The sequence below is a fragment of the Fukomys damarensis genome, unplaced genomic scaffold, assembly GCF_012274545.1.
Source record: "Fukomys damarensis isolate Sample0158 unplaced genomic scaffold, DMR_v1.0_HiC HiC_scaffold_2, whole genome shotgun sequence".
NCBI lineage: Eukaryota > Metazoa > Chordata > Mammalia > Rodentia > Bathyergidae > Fukomys > Fukomys damarensis.
Window position 1 is genome coordinate 2,824,591 of NW_022900914.1, and position 14,033 is coordinate 2,838,623.

Below are 14,033 nucleotides of genomic sequence, written 5' to 3' on the forward strand. Positions count from 1 at the left end.
ACGCCTGGCCCTGGAATGTGTCTCTGTTACCGGCTGGAGCCCAGAGGACTGGGGAGGGAGCTGACTCCATCTGTTTCTTCAGCATCAGGCCCGCCACAGCCAGGGATGAGGGGGTCCCCTGGAGGAGAAGCCCCAGGCTGTGACCCCTAGAGCCCGTGAGGTGCTACAGGAAGGGAAGGGCCCACCCAGAGCAGAGCCTCCATGTCACGTGACACTGGCCTGGCTCCCTGTGGGACAAGACAGGCGTGGGGCCAGCCCCAGAGGACCCTGGGAAGGGCTGTCCCTCTGCATCTCCCACTCAGGACAGCCTGCTGAGAGCCGCAGCGAGGTGACAGCCCGGTGGCCCTGGCCTCCCTCGAAGCATGGGTGGGCCAGACCAGTCCTCACTGTCACTGCTGTGAGGACCCCTGCAGCGGTCAGCGTTGGGACATACTGAGAGGAGCCGGGGCCTTCAGCAGAGTGGCCACCGACCCCTTGCTGAGACAACACCATCTTCTGGGGGGACTCTGAGTGCCTCAAAGGTGATTGTGTAGTTGCTTTAATGTGTTAGGTGTTCTTAAATTATTTCTCACTTAAACCCCGCAACACCTCAGCCAGGGGCATTTCTAATATTCCCATGCTATCAAGACAAAATTGAGGCTTAAAGAAATGAGGGGCCCAAGGATGCACAGGTAAAGTGGCTGATCTGGAAAGCACCAGGAACGAGCTCATCTCCTGACTTCAAAGCTCCTTCATGAGCCCCACCACCAAACATCCCAATTTAAGATCCTTTGCTTGGTGATCTGAAGGAGTGGGCCCTTGACTTACAAACTCAATTTGTTCCCGAGGGCTGGTTGTAACCCAACTTGGTCAGTGAAGGCTCAGGCTCCTCTGCACAGCCTTCAGAGTCTCTCTCCTGCACACAGGCAGATCTCAGTGTCTTCAGCGAGACACTGGCCCAGGATTCCTCAGGAAAGGATGTGTAACGTTCCTTCCAGAACTCTGTAAGGGTTAAATCTGTATCTGAGACCGTGTGGAAGCCCAAGTGGCCCGCATTAGGGTCATAACTGAAGACTTTTATTTGTAAGTTAAAACAAAAATTTGGGTGGTAACCCAGGTTGTTTCTATGTCAGGCGGGTCGTAACTCGAGGGTCCACTGTACTAGAAAAATACCGAAGTCCCAAGGTCAGCTCTCTCCGGCCCCGCTCTTTGGCCATCTTTGCCTGTTTCCTCTCTCCAGGGACAGTGTGTCCACAGTCCACTCAGTAGCAGCAGTAGCAGCAGTAGCGGCAGCAATGAACGAGAGCACCCTCAATCCCACCCTGTGCCAGGCATGGCAGGGGTCTGTCTGATCCCTACATGAGCCCCACAGGTCTGTGTTGGGACCCCATCCACAGGAAGGAAACCCTTCAACGTCAGACAGCTGGGGAGGCCAGGTGGGGACCAGCACCTGGGGGCCCGGCGTGGGGTGAGCAGACTCTGGCTCTTTGGGGACCCCGTGGCCCCTTGGCGGTGGCTGTGGCAGACACCAGTGGTGGAATCTTCCAGGGGCAGCTCGTCCTGCTCTCCCAGCTGGGCTGGGCTCGCACTAGTGACCTCGAGACACAGATGCTTCGCAGGGAAGAGGCTTTGGCTGGTGTCTTCATTTCTGCCATGGCAAAGCCAGGCCTCAGGCAGGCCTTGGAACAGAGCATGGGTCTGGGGAGCTGCAGAAAGGGCCCTTTCCAGAGCTCCAGCGGCCCCTCCACACAGCGCACCCCTTTCCACCAGGGCGCGCCTCCTGGGAAGCGAAACAAAGCAAGCACATCCCAGAGGTTCAGGAAAATGCCCTTCGGAGGGAAGCAAGCTTGTTTACAATTCACCAAACAAGAGACCCCAAAAGGGGAGGAGGCGACCTCTGGACCCACTTACGCAGCTATTCCCTAAGAAGCACTTCCCGTGTCAGATATGTCCCAGCGGAAAGGCCAGTCGCTTCAACAGTGAAACAGCTTTGGCAAAAGCAAACAGCACGCTAGTAACACACATGCTACACATATCAGATGATGGCATACAGAAAGCACATGGAGTGATTTTTCCATAAATCCACCAAAGAGAGTGGAGGCGGAGGCTGGGGCCAGAGCCACTGACGAGCGCTGGTCTCTCCATTGGGCTCCACACTCTCTCCCTCCTGACCCTCTGTCCTGTTTCTTCCTGCCTGTCACGGTTACATTTGTGCTTGGTGGCCCGTCCCCCGTTTCTTCAGCTATTCCTCGCGGTCCCTGTGAACCGTCAACATCCTGCCTGGTACCCTCAGCCGAGCGCACCATGGTGTGCGATGCCTCTGAAGCTTCACCTTCTGGGCCCTGCTGTGGGCCACTGTGGAACTCCAGCCGCCCTCCCCCAGGTGCTAAGCCCCTGCTGAAGGTGCCGCATTGGCTGAGCCCCTCTGGACTGTGTCACACCTTCCATCCCATGGAGCATGCCACCCCTCGAACACCCAGGTCTGACAGCAGCACCAAGCACTGTCCCTAAATTAAGGCCTCAGACGTGTTCCCGGCGGGCACCAGGCACCAGTTCTCTGGGAGGGACACACAGTGTGGAAAATCACAGGGGTCAGGAGAACCGAGCTCAGCTCTGTGTTCCCACGTGGGCTGGCTGTGACTCAGTTTCTCTCTCTGGCATGGGGACCGTCTGTGGGGAGAATCTCACAAAGGTGGTGTGCATACATGTTCCGGGACCTGTACACTCCCAGGGGTTTTCCGAGGCTGAAAACTGGTTCCGTACTTTATAGCCATGGGACCCTGCATACCCAGGCCAGGTTCTTCTCAGAAGCTTCCCTAGCTCCAACCCCAGGCCCAGCTCGCCAGCTCCCCACCACACAACCCCACAGTCTTCAGCTGGATCCGCAGGGTTCAGTGTGCGAAGGGGTTATCTTTCCCATGGTGCACCCATCGGAGCTGGCTACAACTCTGCTTGGGGACAGAGTCCCTCAGCGGAAGTCAGGCAGTACTTGAGAAGTAATGCTTGTAGAGGGTCTGCGTTCTGCCCTCCAAGGTGCCAGGCTGGGCTGGGTTCCATCCAGTCATGTGGTCGCTCTGCTCTGGCTCTCCCTGCAGGTGCGGAGGGCACTGCGGAGGGCTGCTGATGGAGCTGAGCGGGCCTGGCCCTGGAAGTCCACTGCAGGATGGGCCGCTCAGAGGGGAAGGGAGCAGCTAGCAGCTGAGGCTGGACAAATCCCCAGAGCCAGGGTGGGCAGAGTTAACTCCAGGATCTAAAAACATCAAGTTCCAAGACCGAGGACTCCCGGGCTCGAGAAGTCTAGGCCACTCAGACTCTTAGTGGCTCCTGGCTGCTCTTCCCCGGGACACACATAGCCCTGCTGACCCTCGACAGGAGGCCAGAGCCGTGTGCCAGTGCCCATCACCAGGGATCCAGGCTTGGGTTCACCACAGGGCAGAGCTGCTTAGTTTTTTTTTTCCCCCCAGTACCAGGGATTGAACTCCAGTCCTTGAGCTCTTGAGGCAGGCGCCAGAACCACTGAGCTAAACCCCGGCCCTCGAGCTGCTTAGTTGTTCCAAGCTGGGGCCAACAATCAAGTGGGGCCGAGTAACCTCAGTGGGCTTGGTCCGCAGCAGGCCCTCCTGAAGTGCTGCTCTCACACTTCCCCAGAGCCCCCGAAACTTATCCCGGTGTTCTTGCCATCTTCGGAGGCAGTGCTGAGTCCTCTTTCCTGCGTGTCATTAGGAACATAACTGTCCCTGCCTTGATGTCCTGAGTTGACTTGGAATGTCCACCTTTCCTGGTCATTTTGACTTCGGGGAAGAGCCAGAACTGCACAGTGCCAGGTCCAGTGAGCAGGAAGATGAGGACACACAAGCCTGCCCCCTGTGTGGCACTCAGCAGCAGCAGTGTACTTTCTGTCACACCCTGTGGACACACTCAACCGAGAGACTCCAGGTCCGCTTCAGAAAGTGGCAAGAGTGACGTGGCGTGTGTGTTTAGAGCAAGTGGGAAGATTCTGAGGAGGTTAACGGCAATGTGTCTTGTACTGTATTTAAAAAATTTAAACATCTATTGCATTTTCCCATCACATCCTGTATGTTCTGCCTGCTGCCCTCTGTCCCTTTGGGGCCCCTGTGTGTCCTCTCTGGGAATTTCTAAGTGGTCAGAGCGGTCTGTCTTCAGTCGTGTTCCTCAGATGGTCAAAGACAGCCCAGCCCAGCATGGAGGCAGGGAAGGCGGCCGTGGAGGGAGTCACTCTCACTGAAGATGATCAGAGGGGCCGAGGGACTTCAGGTGCTGAGCTGCTGCTGACAAAGCCCCAGGGTGGGGCGGAGAAGAGGGATGAGAAAAAGCAGGGAACCCACACCAGTTTCCAGAGGCAGTGAGCCCAGCCGAAGAGGGCTAGGTGCTTCGCTTGCCTCCGTGTGCCTCTGTGATGGTCCCTCCCTACCTGGCTTAGGCTTCTCTTTTGCTTTCTGAAGGCTGTGAGGGTTTGGGGGGGCCTCTTTTTACATCTACATGGCTGATCTTCATTGGAGTTTCCCTAGGAAAAGAGCAAGCAGGATTCACACAAAGCAGGGTGGGAGGGGAGCAAAGAGTTCCGGCAGGGCTTTCTGAGTCCATTTCGCTCCTTGGGTGACAGATGACAGAAGCTGTCCAGGTCACTCAGGTGCCTCCCACGAAGAGCACAGTCACCCAGTTAACCCCTAGCTGCCATTAACACAGTTAACCCACAGTTGCCCGATTCCACATGGAGGAGTGGTCTCCGGTCACTTCTGCCAAGAAAATACTTCACTGGGAAACCGTCTTAATGATTTTATGTCACGTACGTTAGAGCTCTGGGTAAGATGTTTTGCTTGAGGAAAAGAAATTTCACTGATTTTAAACAAAGGAAGCAGACCAGAAACCTGCTGGCTGTGATTTCTCTGCACTTAGCAGTGGAGAGTGGGGGCTGACATTGCGGGGCGGGTTCTCCGTCTGGGGACTGGGAGACTGCAAGAGCCGCAGATCCACTTCCTGTCTCCCAGCCCGTAAGCCGAAGCTGTTCTTTTCAGGACTCTCGTTGTCCTTCTGTGGTCAGAGGGCCTGGCAGGGGAGCAGGCTGGCCCTTCAGCTCAGTGCTTGGAGCCATGCCCAGCCTCTATCAGGAGAGATGGCCCCAGCAGGGAGGTCAGACAACAGGAAGTCAGGAGCATGGCACCCACCTCCCATGCCGGAAGGCCTCCTTCCTCCTGTGACTGGTCTTCAAGGTCTGAATCTCTATCATTTGAGTTTTATTTCTTTGGCTCCATCACGCTGCTCTTTCAGCTCCTCTTTTCAACTTCCCTTTTTGCTTCTCTAGGGATAGAAGGCCAGCTGAGTTTCTCTCTGGAAAGGATCCTAGGAGCTGGAGGAGAAGGGGCAGACACTAGGAGAGGAAAGTGAGGGAGAATGGAGGAATGGGGTGAGGGAGCGGGAGCCCACAGCCTCAGCACTGTCCCTGGGGTCCAGCGGCTGGCTGCAGAGACTGCCAGGCCTAGCTGAAGTGTCTCTGTCCAGACTTCCGGCATTCAAACCAGGCCTGCAGCAGGGGCTGCTGGGACTCGAGACCAGGAAATGGGGCAAGAAGATGGAGGAGCTATCACACCCAGGCTCAGTAGGGACACAGCACAGGAGCCCTATGTGTCCCGTCTTGCAGGCTCCCAGAGCCAGGGAACACATACATCCCTGTGGAAATCCTGCCAAAAAGCCGAAGGGGTGCCCACAGTCCCCATGCCTGGGCTCATGTTCATCTGGGGACATGGAACTATGTCCCCACCTGTCCAGGCCACTTGACTCTAGCAAGTGAGGCTCAGATGACTTGAAATCACAGTTGGACACACACCGAAGCCGGATTCTGTGTGGGGAGGGCTGTGGAATTGTGCACAGAGGCCAGAGGAGTTGGAGTCTTATCTGCAATGTTCTAGTTTTTTCCTGAGGAAAATGTACTCATGGACTATTTGTGTAATTAAAAAGTTTTTTTAAAAAAGCATTAAAAAAAAAGAGATCAGACTTAAAGAACTTACTGTAAAAATACCAGCTGCTTTAAAAAGACTCCAAACAAGTTCCCTTTCAGAAGTGGGAGGTGGGGAAGGACTGTGCGGTTCCTGAATTGCTAAATGGATTCCAATCAGATGCAGCTCCGTGGGCTCATTTGCCATCTGAAGCATGGAGCTGGGCCTGAGAGCCACCCCGGCCCTTCCAGACCTGGCCTCAGATGACCAGAGATGCCTGCAGGGGCTGAAGCCTGGGTTTGGGAGTGACCAAACGGGGCAATAGCCATCTTACCCGCAGGGGCTTTCTGAGCAGGCCAGGTAGACCCTAGAACTCTCAGTGCGGTCAGACCGAAGTCTGGCTTTGCTGCCAGGCCAGTCCCTTCACTCTGCTCACTCAGAACTGGACAGCCATGGTCTGTGGGTATCCTTAAGACAGAGATGGTCTGGTTAGGAACACTGGCCCAGTGACCCTGCCCCCATGGTCACTATGACAACAGCTCCAAAGAGTCCCCAGGGCCTAAGAATCCTGCCTACACAGAGGGCGAGGTTGGGTGAGGTCAGACAAAGAGGGATTAATAGAGCTCTGTTCTCAGCAAGCCACAAAGAGCCACTATTGCAAGCAGCAGGGGCCCTACCAGGAGACACAGTGGGCTTTCAAGTCTCAGCCAACCCCGAAAACTAAAGAGAAGGTTCCAGCATGGTCCAGAAAGCCTCCCGGAAGCACAATTGGGGGGGGGGAAGAGGAGGAGGACGAGGAGGAGGAGGAGGAGGAGGATGAGGAGGAGGAGTAACCCAAAATGTACAGGACAGTGGCTCCGTGCCTGATGTGCGGCAGCGTGGCAGCACAGGTCCAGCCCATTGAAGGGGAGGGCAATTTTGTGCATGATATGGAAATCTGCACGACCCGGAGGAAGCACGTCCACAGTCTGTCAGTGAGATGGCATTTTTGTTTAAAACTGTATACATATGTACAGGCAGTAAAGATACAGAGGAAAATAGTTCTAAGTTTAGCAGTAGTTAGCTTTGAGAAGTAAGATTATGTGGAACTTTAAACTTTGCTTTATCTGTATTTTCTTCAATGAATACGTATTTATCTTGTATCTCTAGAAACTCTTTCTTTCCTTAAAAATTAGCACAGACAGGGCCAGGGTTTAGCTCTGTGGTTCTGCCACCTGCCTCACAAGCACAAGGATCCAAGTTCAATCTCCCATACCAAAAAAAAAAAAAAAAAAAAAAAAAAAAAAAAAAATGCACAGACAGAGAATTACAGGGCTGTGATTCTTTTCCTCATGAAAAGGTACTGTTTTGAAGAATCAAGCTTTCTTTGGAACTAATATTTTATTAATTTGAATGCTAATAATTAAAAAATTGTCTTGTATTAACCAGTGTATAGGTGACCCGCACCCACAGATTCAACCAGCCACGAACTGAAGACATTTGGGGGAAAACTGTCTGTAATGAATACATAGACTTTTTTCTTGTCATTATTTCCTAAATACTATAGAATAGCAACTTATTTACATTGTCCTTGGCATCATGAGTGATCTAGAGATTGTTTAAGGTCCACAGGACGGTGTGGGGTGCTCTGACTTTTCATATATGGGACTTGAACCTCTAGGGACTCTGGGGTCCAAGAGGGGACCGAACCCCCACCAGGGCTGAGCAATGACTGCACAGACAATTGTTCTAACAGCACTCATGTTCTCGTGCCCTCTTGGAATACAGTATAATAAAGCCACACTGAATCTTCATCGTGAATGAGGGGCCGACTTCTGTACCCCATACTAACTTTTAGATCTTCAGGGCTCCTGGGTGAGCAGAAGCACCCGTCTCCACTTGTGAATACCTGAATGGTGTTTCAGTCCCCGTGTTCCACCTGCAGCAGCTCTCCACTCGTGTAACACGGTGCTTCTAATCCGCTCCCACCTGGAACGCGCACCTGCGTGTGTTAGCAGTTTGAGTGAGTAGGAGGACATAGCTCTGAACTGATGGAAGGCTGGGTGCAGGGGAGGAGCGGGTCCGGATCTGACGGTCCCGTGGGCAGGAGTTAAATCATGACACAGCTTGTAAGCGAAGTCAGACAAGTCAGTCATGCTACACGTTAGCCCGACAGCAGGGGAGCTGCTGAAGACTAAAGGAAGAGACATGCTCATTTCTGTGTTTTCTATTTTTTTTGGTACCAGGGATCGAACTCTGGTCCTCGTGCTTGCAAGGGAGGCGGTGGAACCACTGAGCTAAATCCCCAGCCCCTGTGTTTTCTATTTTTATTTTTGATCTGTTTACTGTTGGTGTTGGAGGATGGAACCCAGGGCCTGGGCTTTACTGCCGAATTACTCCCCCAGCCCCTATTTATGTTTGAAAAAGATTACTTTAAGGACAGTTTTGTGTGTGATGAGAAGAGAGAGGTACAGGTCCAGAAATACACAACGAAGAAAGTTGACCTGTGAAAACATAAGTACATGTGTGCTCTCCTCTAGCTGAAAAGTCCAAATATATTCTCCCTTTAAGGAAACCCATGGGGGAGATTTATTTCTGGCCTCTGTGCCAGAGAAAGTGATGTCTCAATTAAATTATTGATTTTTTTTTATGTCTCAGGCCTGGGAATGTTATAAATAACTGCATTTTCCTCTTCGCCTTGGCCCTGAAAAGCTCTGTGTAATCCTACATTCTACCTTACTCTTTGATCCATCTTACTTGCATACTTATAGTTTGCCCAGAATTCTTTATTTATGGCATCTTTGAATTTTCAAAAGTGACATCAGATTTTTTTGGTATGAAGTAGAATATAATGAAAGAATTTTTCTAAAAATATGGGTTTGAAGAGAAAAAAAAATCGGCAGCTCTTGAACAATTCTCAAATCCTTCATTAGGACTGCTCGCTCAGTGGATTGCTTTGAAAACTGTTGGTTTGAACATATTTCCCTATGTCATGTCACTTTAAAAACTGGGAAGTCTAGGATCCCAAAAGCACAGCCACTGTGAAGTCCAGAAAAACTGGACTTTATCAAAATTGAAAACTTTTGTGCTTCAGTGGAAATCATGAAGACGTGGGGAAGACAGCCCAGAGGCCAGAAGAAATCACTCTCACATCACATGTCTGAGAAGGGGCTTACATCTACGTGCATAAGGGCCTTTTACAACTCAGTGATATAAAAAGACATATAACCCAATTTTAAAATAGGCAAAAGATATAAAAAGACATGTCTCCGAAGATATACAAATGCCTACTCGGAACATGAAAAGATGCTCGAGTCATTAGTTATCAGGGAGATGCCATCCGGGACTGAGACTCTCTTTAGTGAGGACAGACACTGACAAGTGTCAGCGAGGAGGGGAGAAACAGGAACTTCATGCTCTGCTGGTGGAAATTCAAAATAGCACAGTCACATTTGAAAATGATCTAGTAGTTCCTCAAAAGGTTAAATACAAAATTACCCTATGTCCCAGCAATTCCACTCCTGGGAATAGCCTTAAAAAAAAAAAATGAAAACACAGATTTGCACAGAAATTTCTTTTCTTTTCTTTTTTTAGTACCAGGGATTGAACCTGGGCCCTTGTGCTTGCGAGGCAGGCAGTGGAACCACTGAGCCAAATCCCCGGCCCTGCACAGAAATTTATACATGAATATTCATAGCAACATTATTCATAATAGCCATCAACTGATAAATGGGTAAATGAAATATGGCATATCCACACAAGGGAATATAATTTGGCCATAAAAAGGGATGCAGTGCCAACATATCCTGCAACAATGGTGAAGCGTGAAAGCTTTAGTCTGAGAAAGAAGTTGGGATTACCCAAAACATATTTATCATTCCCTCTGTATGAGATGTCCAGAGGGGCAAATGAAAAGGGACAGGAATGTGGTAGCTAAGGAGCATGGAGTTTCTCTTTGAAGTGGTGAAAATACTTTTAAACTGGTCTTGGTATTAGTCGGTCCATACTTGAATATAATAAAAGCCACTGAGGTACAATTTAACTGGGTGAATTGTGTGATACCTGAATTGTATCTCAATAAAGCTGCTTAAAAAACAGGCAAAAAGTCATCACCCAGCTTGGCCCACTGAGTGGTGTGAGAGTGAGAGATGGGCTGAGAGTCACTGCAAGGGGTAGGTGGTTCTAACATCCACCGCTGCAGGGAGGAGAGGCTGGTCCATAGCTGGAGGAAGACATGGCGGAGGGGTCTGGCGGAGGAAAGCGGCTCACCTCATGGCAGCCAGGAAGGGTGGGGCCAGGGAGGGACCACTGCCCAGTTCAATATTTAAATGACAGTTTATGGGAGTTCATGGGTCTGAGACCGAGGCCGGTCTAGCAGGCAGTGACAGCAGTCCAGCCAAGGGCACCTTCTCGTCCTCTGCTCCCTAGGGAGCCTCCATCCATCAGGGGAGCTCTGAGAGATAGCTGACTTCCCAGAAGTCCTGAGCCCACTGAGCACAGAACCAGTAGGTCTGTAGTCTACACCCTGCATCCTGCTACTCTGGGTTCCTGAGTCTCCCCAGGCACGGCCCTGGGTCGGGGTTCTCAGTGAAACACTTGCAGTACATCAGTGCCAGGCCTCGGGGGTGGAGATGGAGGACCTGAGGACTACTCAGAGCCTGAACAGAGGGCTCAGCTCCACTCAGGTGTCCCCCACGCTCACTCAGTGAGTCCAACACCAAACTGGAAATGGATGCTAGTTCCTTGCCAATTAATTAATTAATTAATGACACTGAGGTTTGAGCCCAGGACCCTCCCATTGAGCTACATCCCCAGACTTTTTCAAATTTGTATTTTGAGACAAGTCCTTGCTAAATCGCTATGTAGCCCAGGCTGGGCTCCAACTTCTGATCCTCCTGCCTCAGGCTCCCAGAGTGCTGGGATCAGAAGCCTGGCTGTTTGTCCCTTTTTGCAGTTGAGGACATGGAGACTTGCCCAGTCACTGAAAGAGGAAGTGGAGATTCGCACTCACCTGTCCAAGTCAAAGTCTTTCTCCTGCACTGGCCCCCTGGGGTCAGAAGCAAGTCAGGCCCCAAGGAGCCCCACCCCCATGAAGGGCCTCTGCTCCGGCTCAGGTGTTCAGGTGTTCTCAGGCCTCCTGGGTGTGAACTCTGCCTTCCTGCGTGGGACCCTCTTTGAAACTCCAGGCTGGGGCTTCTGTTCCAACCCTGCAGGATAAAAGGAGAAAGAATGATGGCTGTTCCCAGTCCCCAGCCTCGAGTCCCTCTCAGGACGCCTACTGTTGCCAAGAACACCGAAGCAGATGTCCTGACAGGCACCTCAGATGCTTCCTGCCAAAGCAGAGGGGAGCCTGTCTCCAGCCGGATGTGGCCAAGGGAGAGGAGTCCCAGCCGGCTTTAGTCACAGGAAACACACACGCACGCACGCATGAGCACACACACACACACACACACACACTCTCTCTCTCTCTCTCTCTCTCTCTCTCTCAGGCAGCCTGCACCCCCAGCATTTCAACCTCGGCTATAGAAACACGCTGCTCCCACCTGCCTCCTCTGCACCCCCAGATTTCTGAGGTCATCGCGGGGTGCAGCCTGTGTGGCTTGGCACCCTTTGGCCGGGCAGCCAGGCCACTTTCGCCTTGGGCTTGCTCCTATCATACCCTGCAGCTCTCAGAGGCTGAGAGTTCATAAAAGACACATGTTCTAAATCTGTAATTTAGGACCGGGATGTAGCCCGGTGGTGCTGCCGCCTGCCTCACAGGTGCGAGGTCCCAAGTTCGATTCCTGGTACCAAAAAAAAGAAAAGAAATATCATTTAACCACTCAGTAGATGCATGTGGCCTTTTGGGATTGGCTTCTGCCACTCAGCTTCATTTTTGGGGTTCTCCACATCACTGTGGTTTAGTACTTTGTGTACTGGTATTTTGCTGCCATTCTTCATGTGATTTATGACTAACATTCCCTTGTATCTGTATTCCATTGCCACATTTTGTTTATTCATTCATTAGTCATGAAAGCTCGGCTTCTACCTTTCAGCTGCTGTGAATGAACATATTTGAACAAGGTTTGAGCTCCTGTCTTCAATTATTTTCTGAACTAATGCCACAAATACAGACAGTTTTTAAAGTTATAAGAGAATAAGAGTGATATCTGAAATCTAGGTAAAACGGACAATTTTCTTGAAAACCTAAATGATCTAAATGAACCTGAAAAGAATTAGAAAAATGTGAGTCTACTATGCAAAGAAGAGAGAGACAATTCTCCATGAACTAAGTCCCTCCAAAGACAGGTTCAGGAAGGGTACAGCTGAGTGACAGATGGGTGAGCACGGAGATAGCAGGGGCACTCTGCGGGACTCTGGCCGAGGTCCCCGCGGCTCCCCCTTAACCGCAACTCCTAGAGACCCAAGTGTAGGTCTCCTCAAGCTGAGCCCAGAGCCCCAGAACCAAGGAACAGACTTCCAGAGAAGCAGAGCCACCAGCAGGAGGCTGCCTCTCAGTAGCAACAATGTCTGGGGCATAAAGCAGGGCACAGGTGATATGTGAAGTTCCTGGCCTGCAACTATGATATAAGCACAGCTCAGCGCAGCCCAGCACCTCCCTGAGGACACTGCTGGCAGTGGGGAGCACAGTCCCGTCCCCCAGGACCCTGCCCTGTGGCACAGTCAGCTCAGCACTGCCCAGGGGCTCGGGACTGCAAGTCTCACCCCAGGACGGCAGCCAGCAGCATTCACTGCCCAGCGATCGGGCAGCCTGTCGTCCCTGGGTCTGGGAGACTTCAGCTGAGCTTCAAAGCCACCCCAGAGGCCCAGGAGGCCTGTGCCTTCTCCTCCTCTCTCCTCGGGGCCACACAGCCCAGTCCTGAAGCTTGCTGAGGGTTTGGGGAGCTCCTGGGGTATCTGCCTGCTCCCTGGGCTGCTCTCAGCCTCACCCTGGGAAAGGAGGACGAGCGCGGGGTGCACTCTGTGGCTTCCCCGGGAAGAGCAGGGAAGAAGGGTGCCAGGAGCAGAGAGGCTTGCTTGAGGGACTGAGGCCAGCTGGTGCCCAGGGCTTCCAGGACCCTGGGGATCTGACCCCTTCCTTCCCAGAGGTCTCTGGGGCCTCTTTTTCTTCACAGTGCTGACATCTCCCAGCGGCCGGTATCTTCTGGGATAAGGAGTCTCCTCCTTCTGCTTCGTATTCTATTTTTACATAGATTTTACTTTTTAAGAGCAGTTTTAGGTTCACCACAGAACTGAACAGAAAGCAGAGTTCTGAATGCTCCTGTCCCATACGTTTGATGTTTCCCGGACATTTGGGGCCAGAGCCGAGTGCGTTACAGCTGACCCGGATACCTCCACAAGTCTGCAGTGCACACGCGCTCACTCACGGGGCTCCCGGGGTCGTGCACGATGACGGCACTGTACACCCTAGAAGTCCCGTCCTCCGCCACGCCTCCCTCCTTCCCTGCAATCCTTGCCTTCCTTCGGTCTCTAGATTTTCCCAGAGTGCTACAGAATGGGGATCGAACCGCTATCCAGGTTGGTGTCTTTCACGCGGTATCATGCATTTCCGGTAAACGCTGCAGTGCAGGGACACGCGTCCCCGGGGCACCCCACAGCCGCTCCGGGCTTTGGCGGTGAGGACTAGGGCTGTGGTACATCCCCGTGCGCAGGTGCTTGTGTGGGCGTCTTATGCCGCGATCGCCACTGCTGGGCTGTGCAGCAGGCGTGCAGTCTGGGTCACTGCTTCCTTTGCCAGCTTTCCCGAGGTATAACTGATGGGCACAAGACCCCTGTCAGGGGCACAGCGCAGCACGTTTGCGAGCGTCTGCGTCTCCACAGCAGGCCTCCTGGGCGCTGGGCCCGCACTGTCACCTGGTCTGGCTCGGCACCAGAATCCCAGAGATGGACGCTCGGCCTGGGGTCCGGCTTGTTTCAGTCAGCACGGCATTGAAGTCCATTCCTCCACCGTCTACCCGGACGTTCTCTTTCCACATGGAGGGTCTGCACGGCACACAGTCCGCACTGCGCATTCATCCTCAGACAGGGACGGATATCTGGGTGCTTTCCAGGGTGGGGTGGGGCTGCAGGTCTGCGTGGGGCTCCGGGAGGACGTGACGCTGGGGCAGGCCCAGGAGCGGG

General features: G+C 52.5%; 1 protein-coding gene across 3 annotated transcripts in view; it reads right to left on the minus strand.

Annotated features, from left to right (window-relative positions):
* Positions 1 to 1,043: 1,043 nt before the first annotated feature.
* The window catches only part of Hs1bp3 (HCLS1 binding protein 3), a 40,624-nt gene continuing 27,634 nt past the window's right edge, over positions 1,044 to 14,033 (minus strand). Inside the window, exons 7-10 of one of the 3 annotated variants that reach the window (XR_004516980.1) lie at positions 10,924 to 11,119; positions 7,822 to 7,914; positions 6,268 to 6,401; positions 1,044 to 5,347 (exon numbers count right to left, since the gene is read on the minus strand). Coding sequence is in view for 1 of the 3 variants with exons in the window: in XM_019206629.2 (XP_019062174.1) it covers positions 11,041 to 11,119 (79 nt within the window). In the remaining 2 variants the exon portion in view is untranslated. Of the gene's footprint in view, positions 6,402 to 7,821; positions 7,915 to 10,808; positions 11,120 to 14,033 lie in introns of those variants that run through there. The other 2 variants (XR_002025151.2, XM_019206629.2) reach the window with 2 other exon arrangements.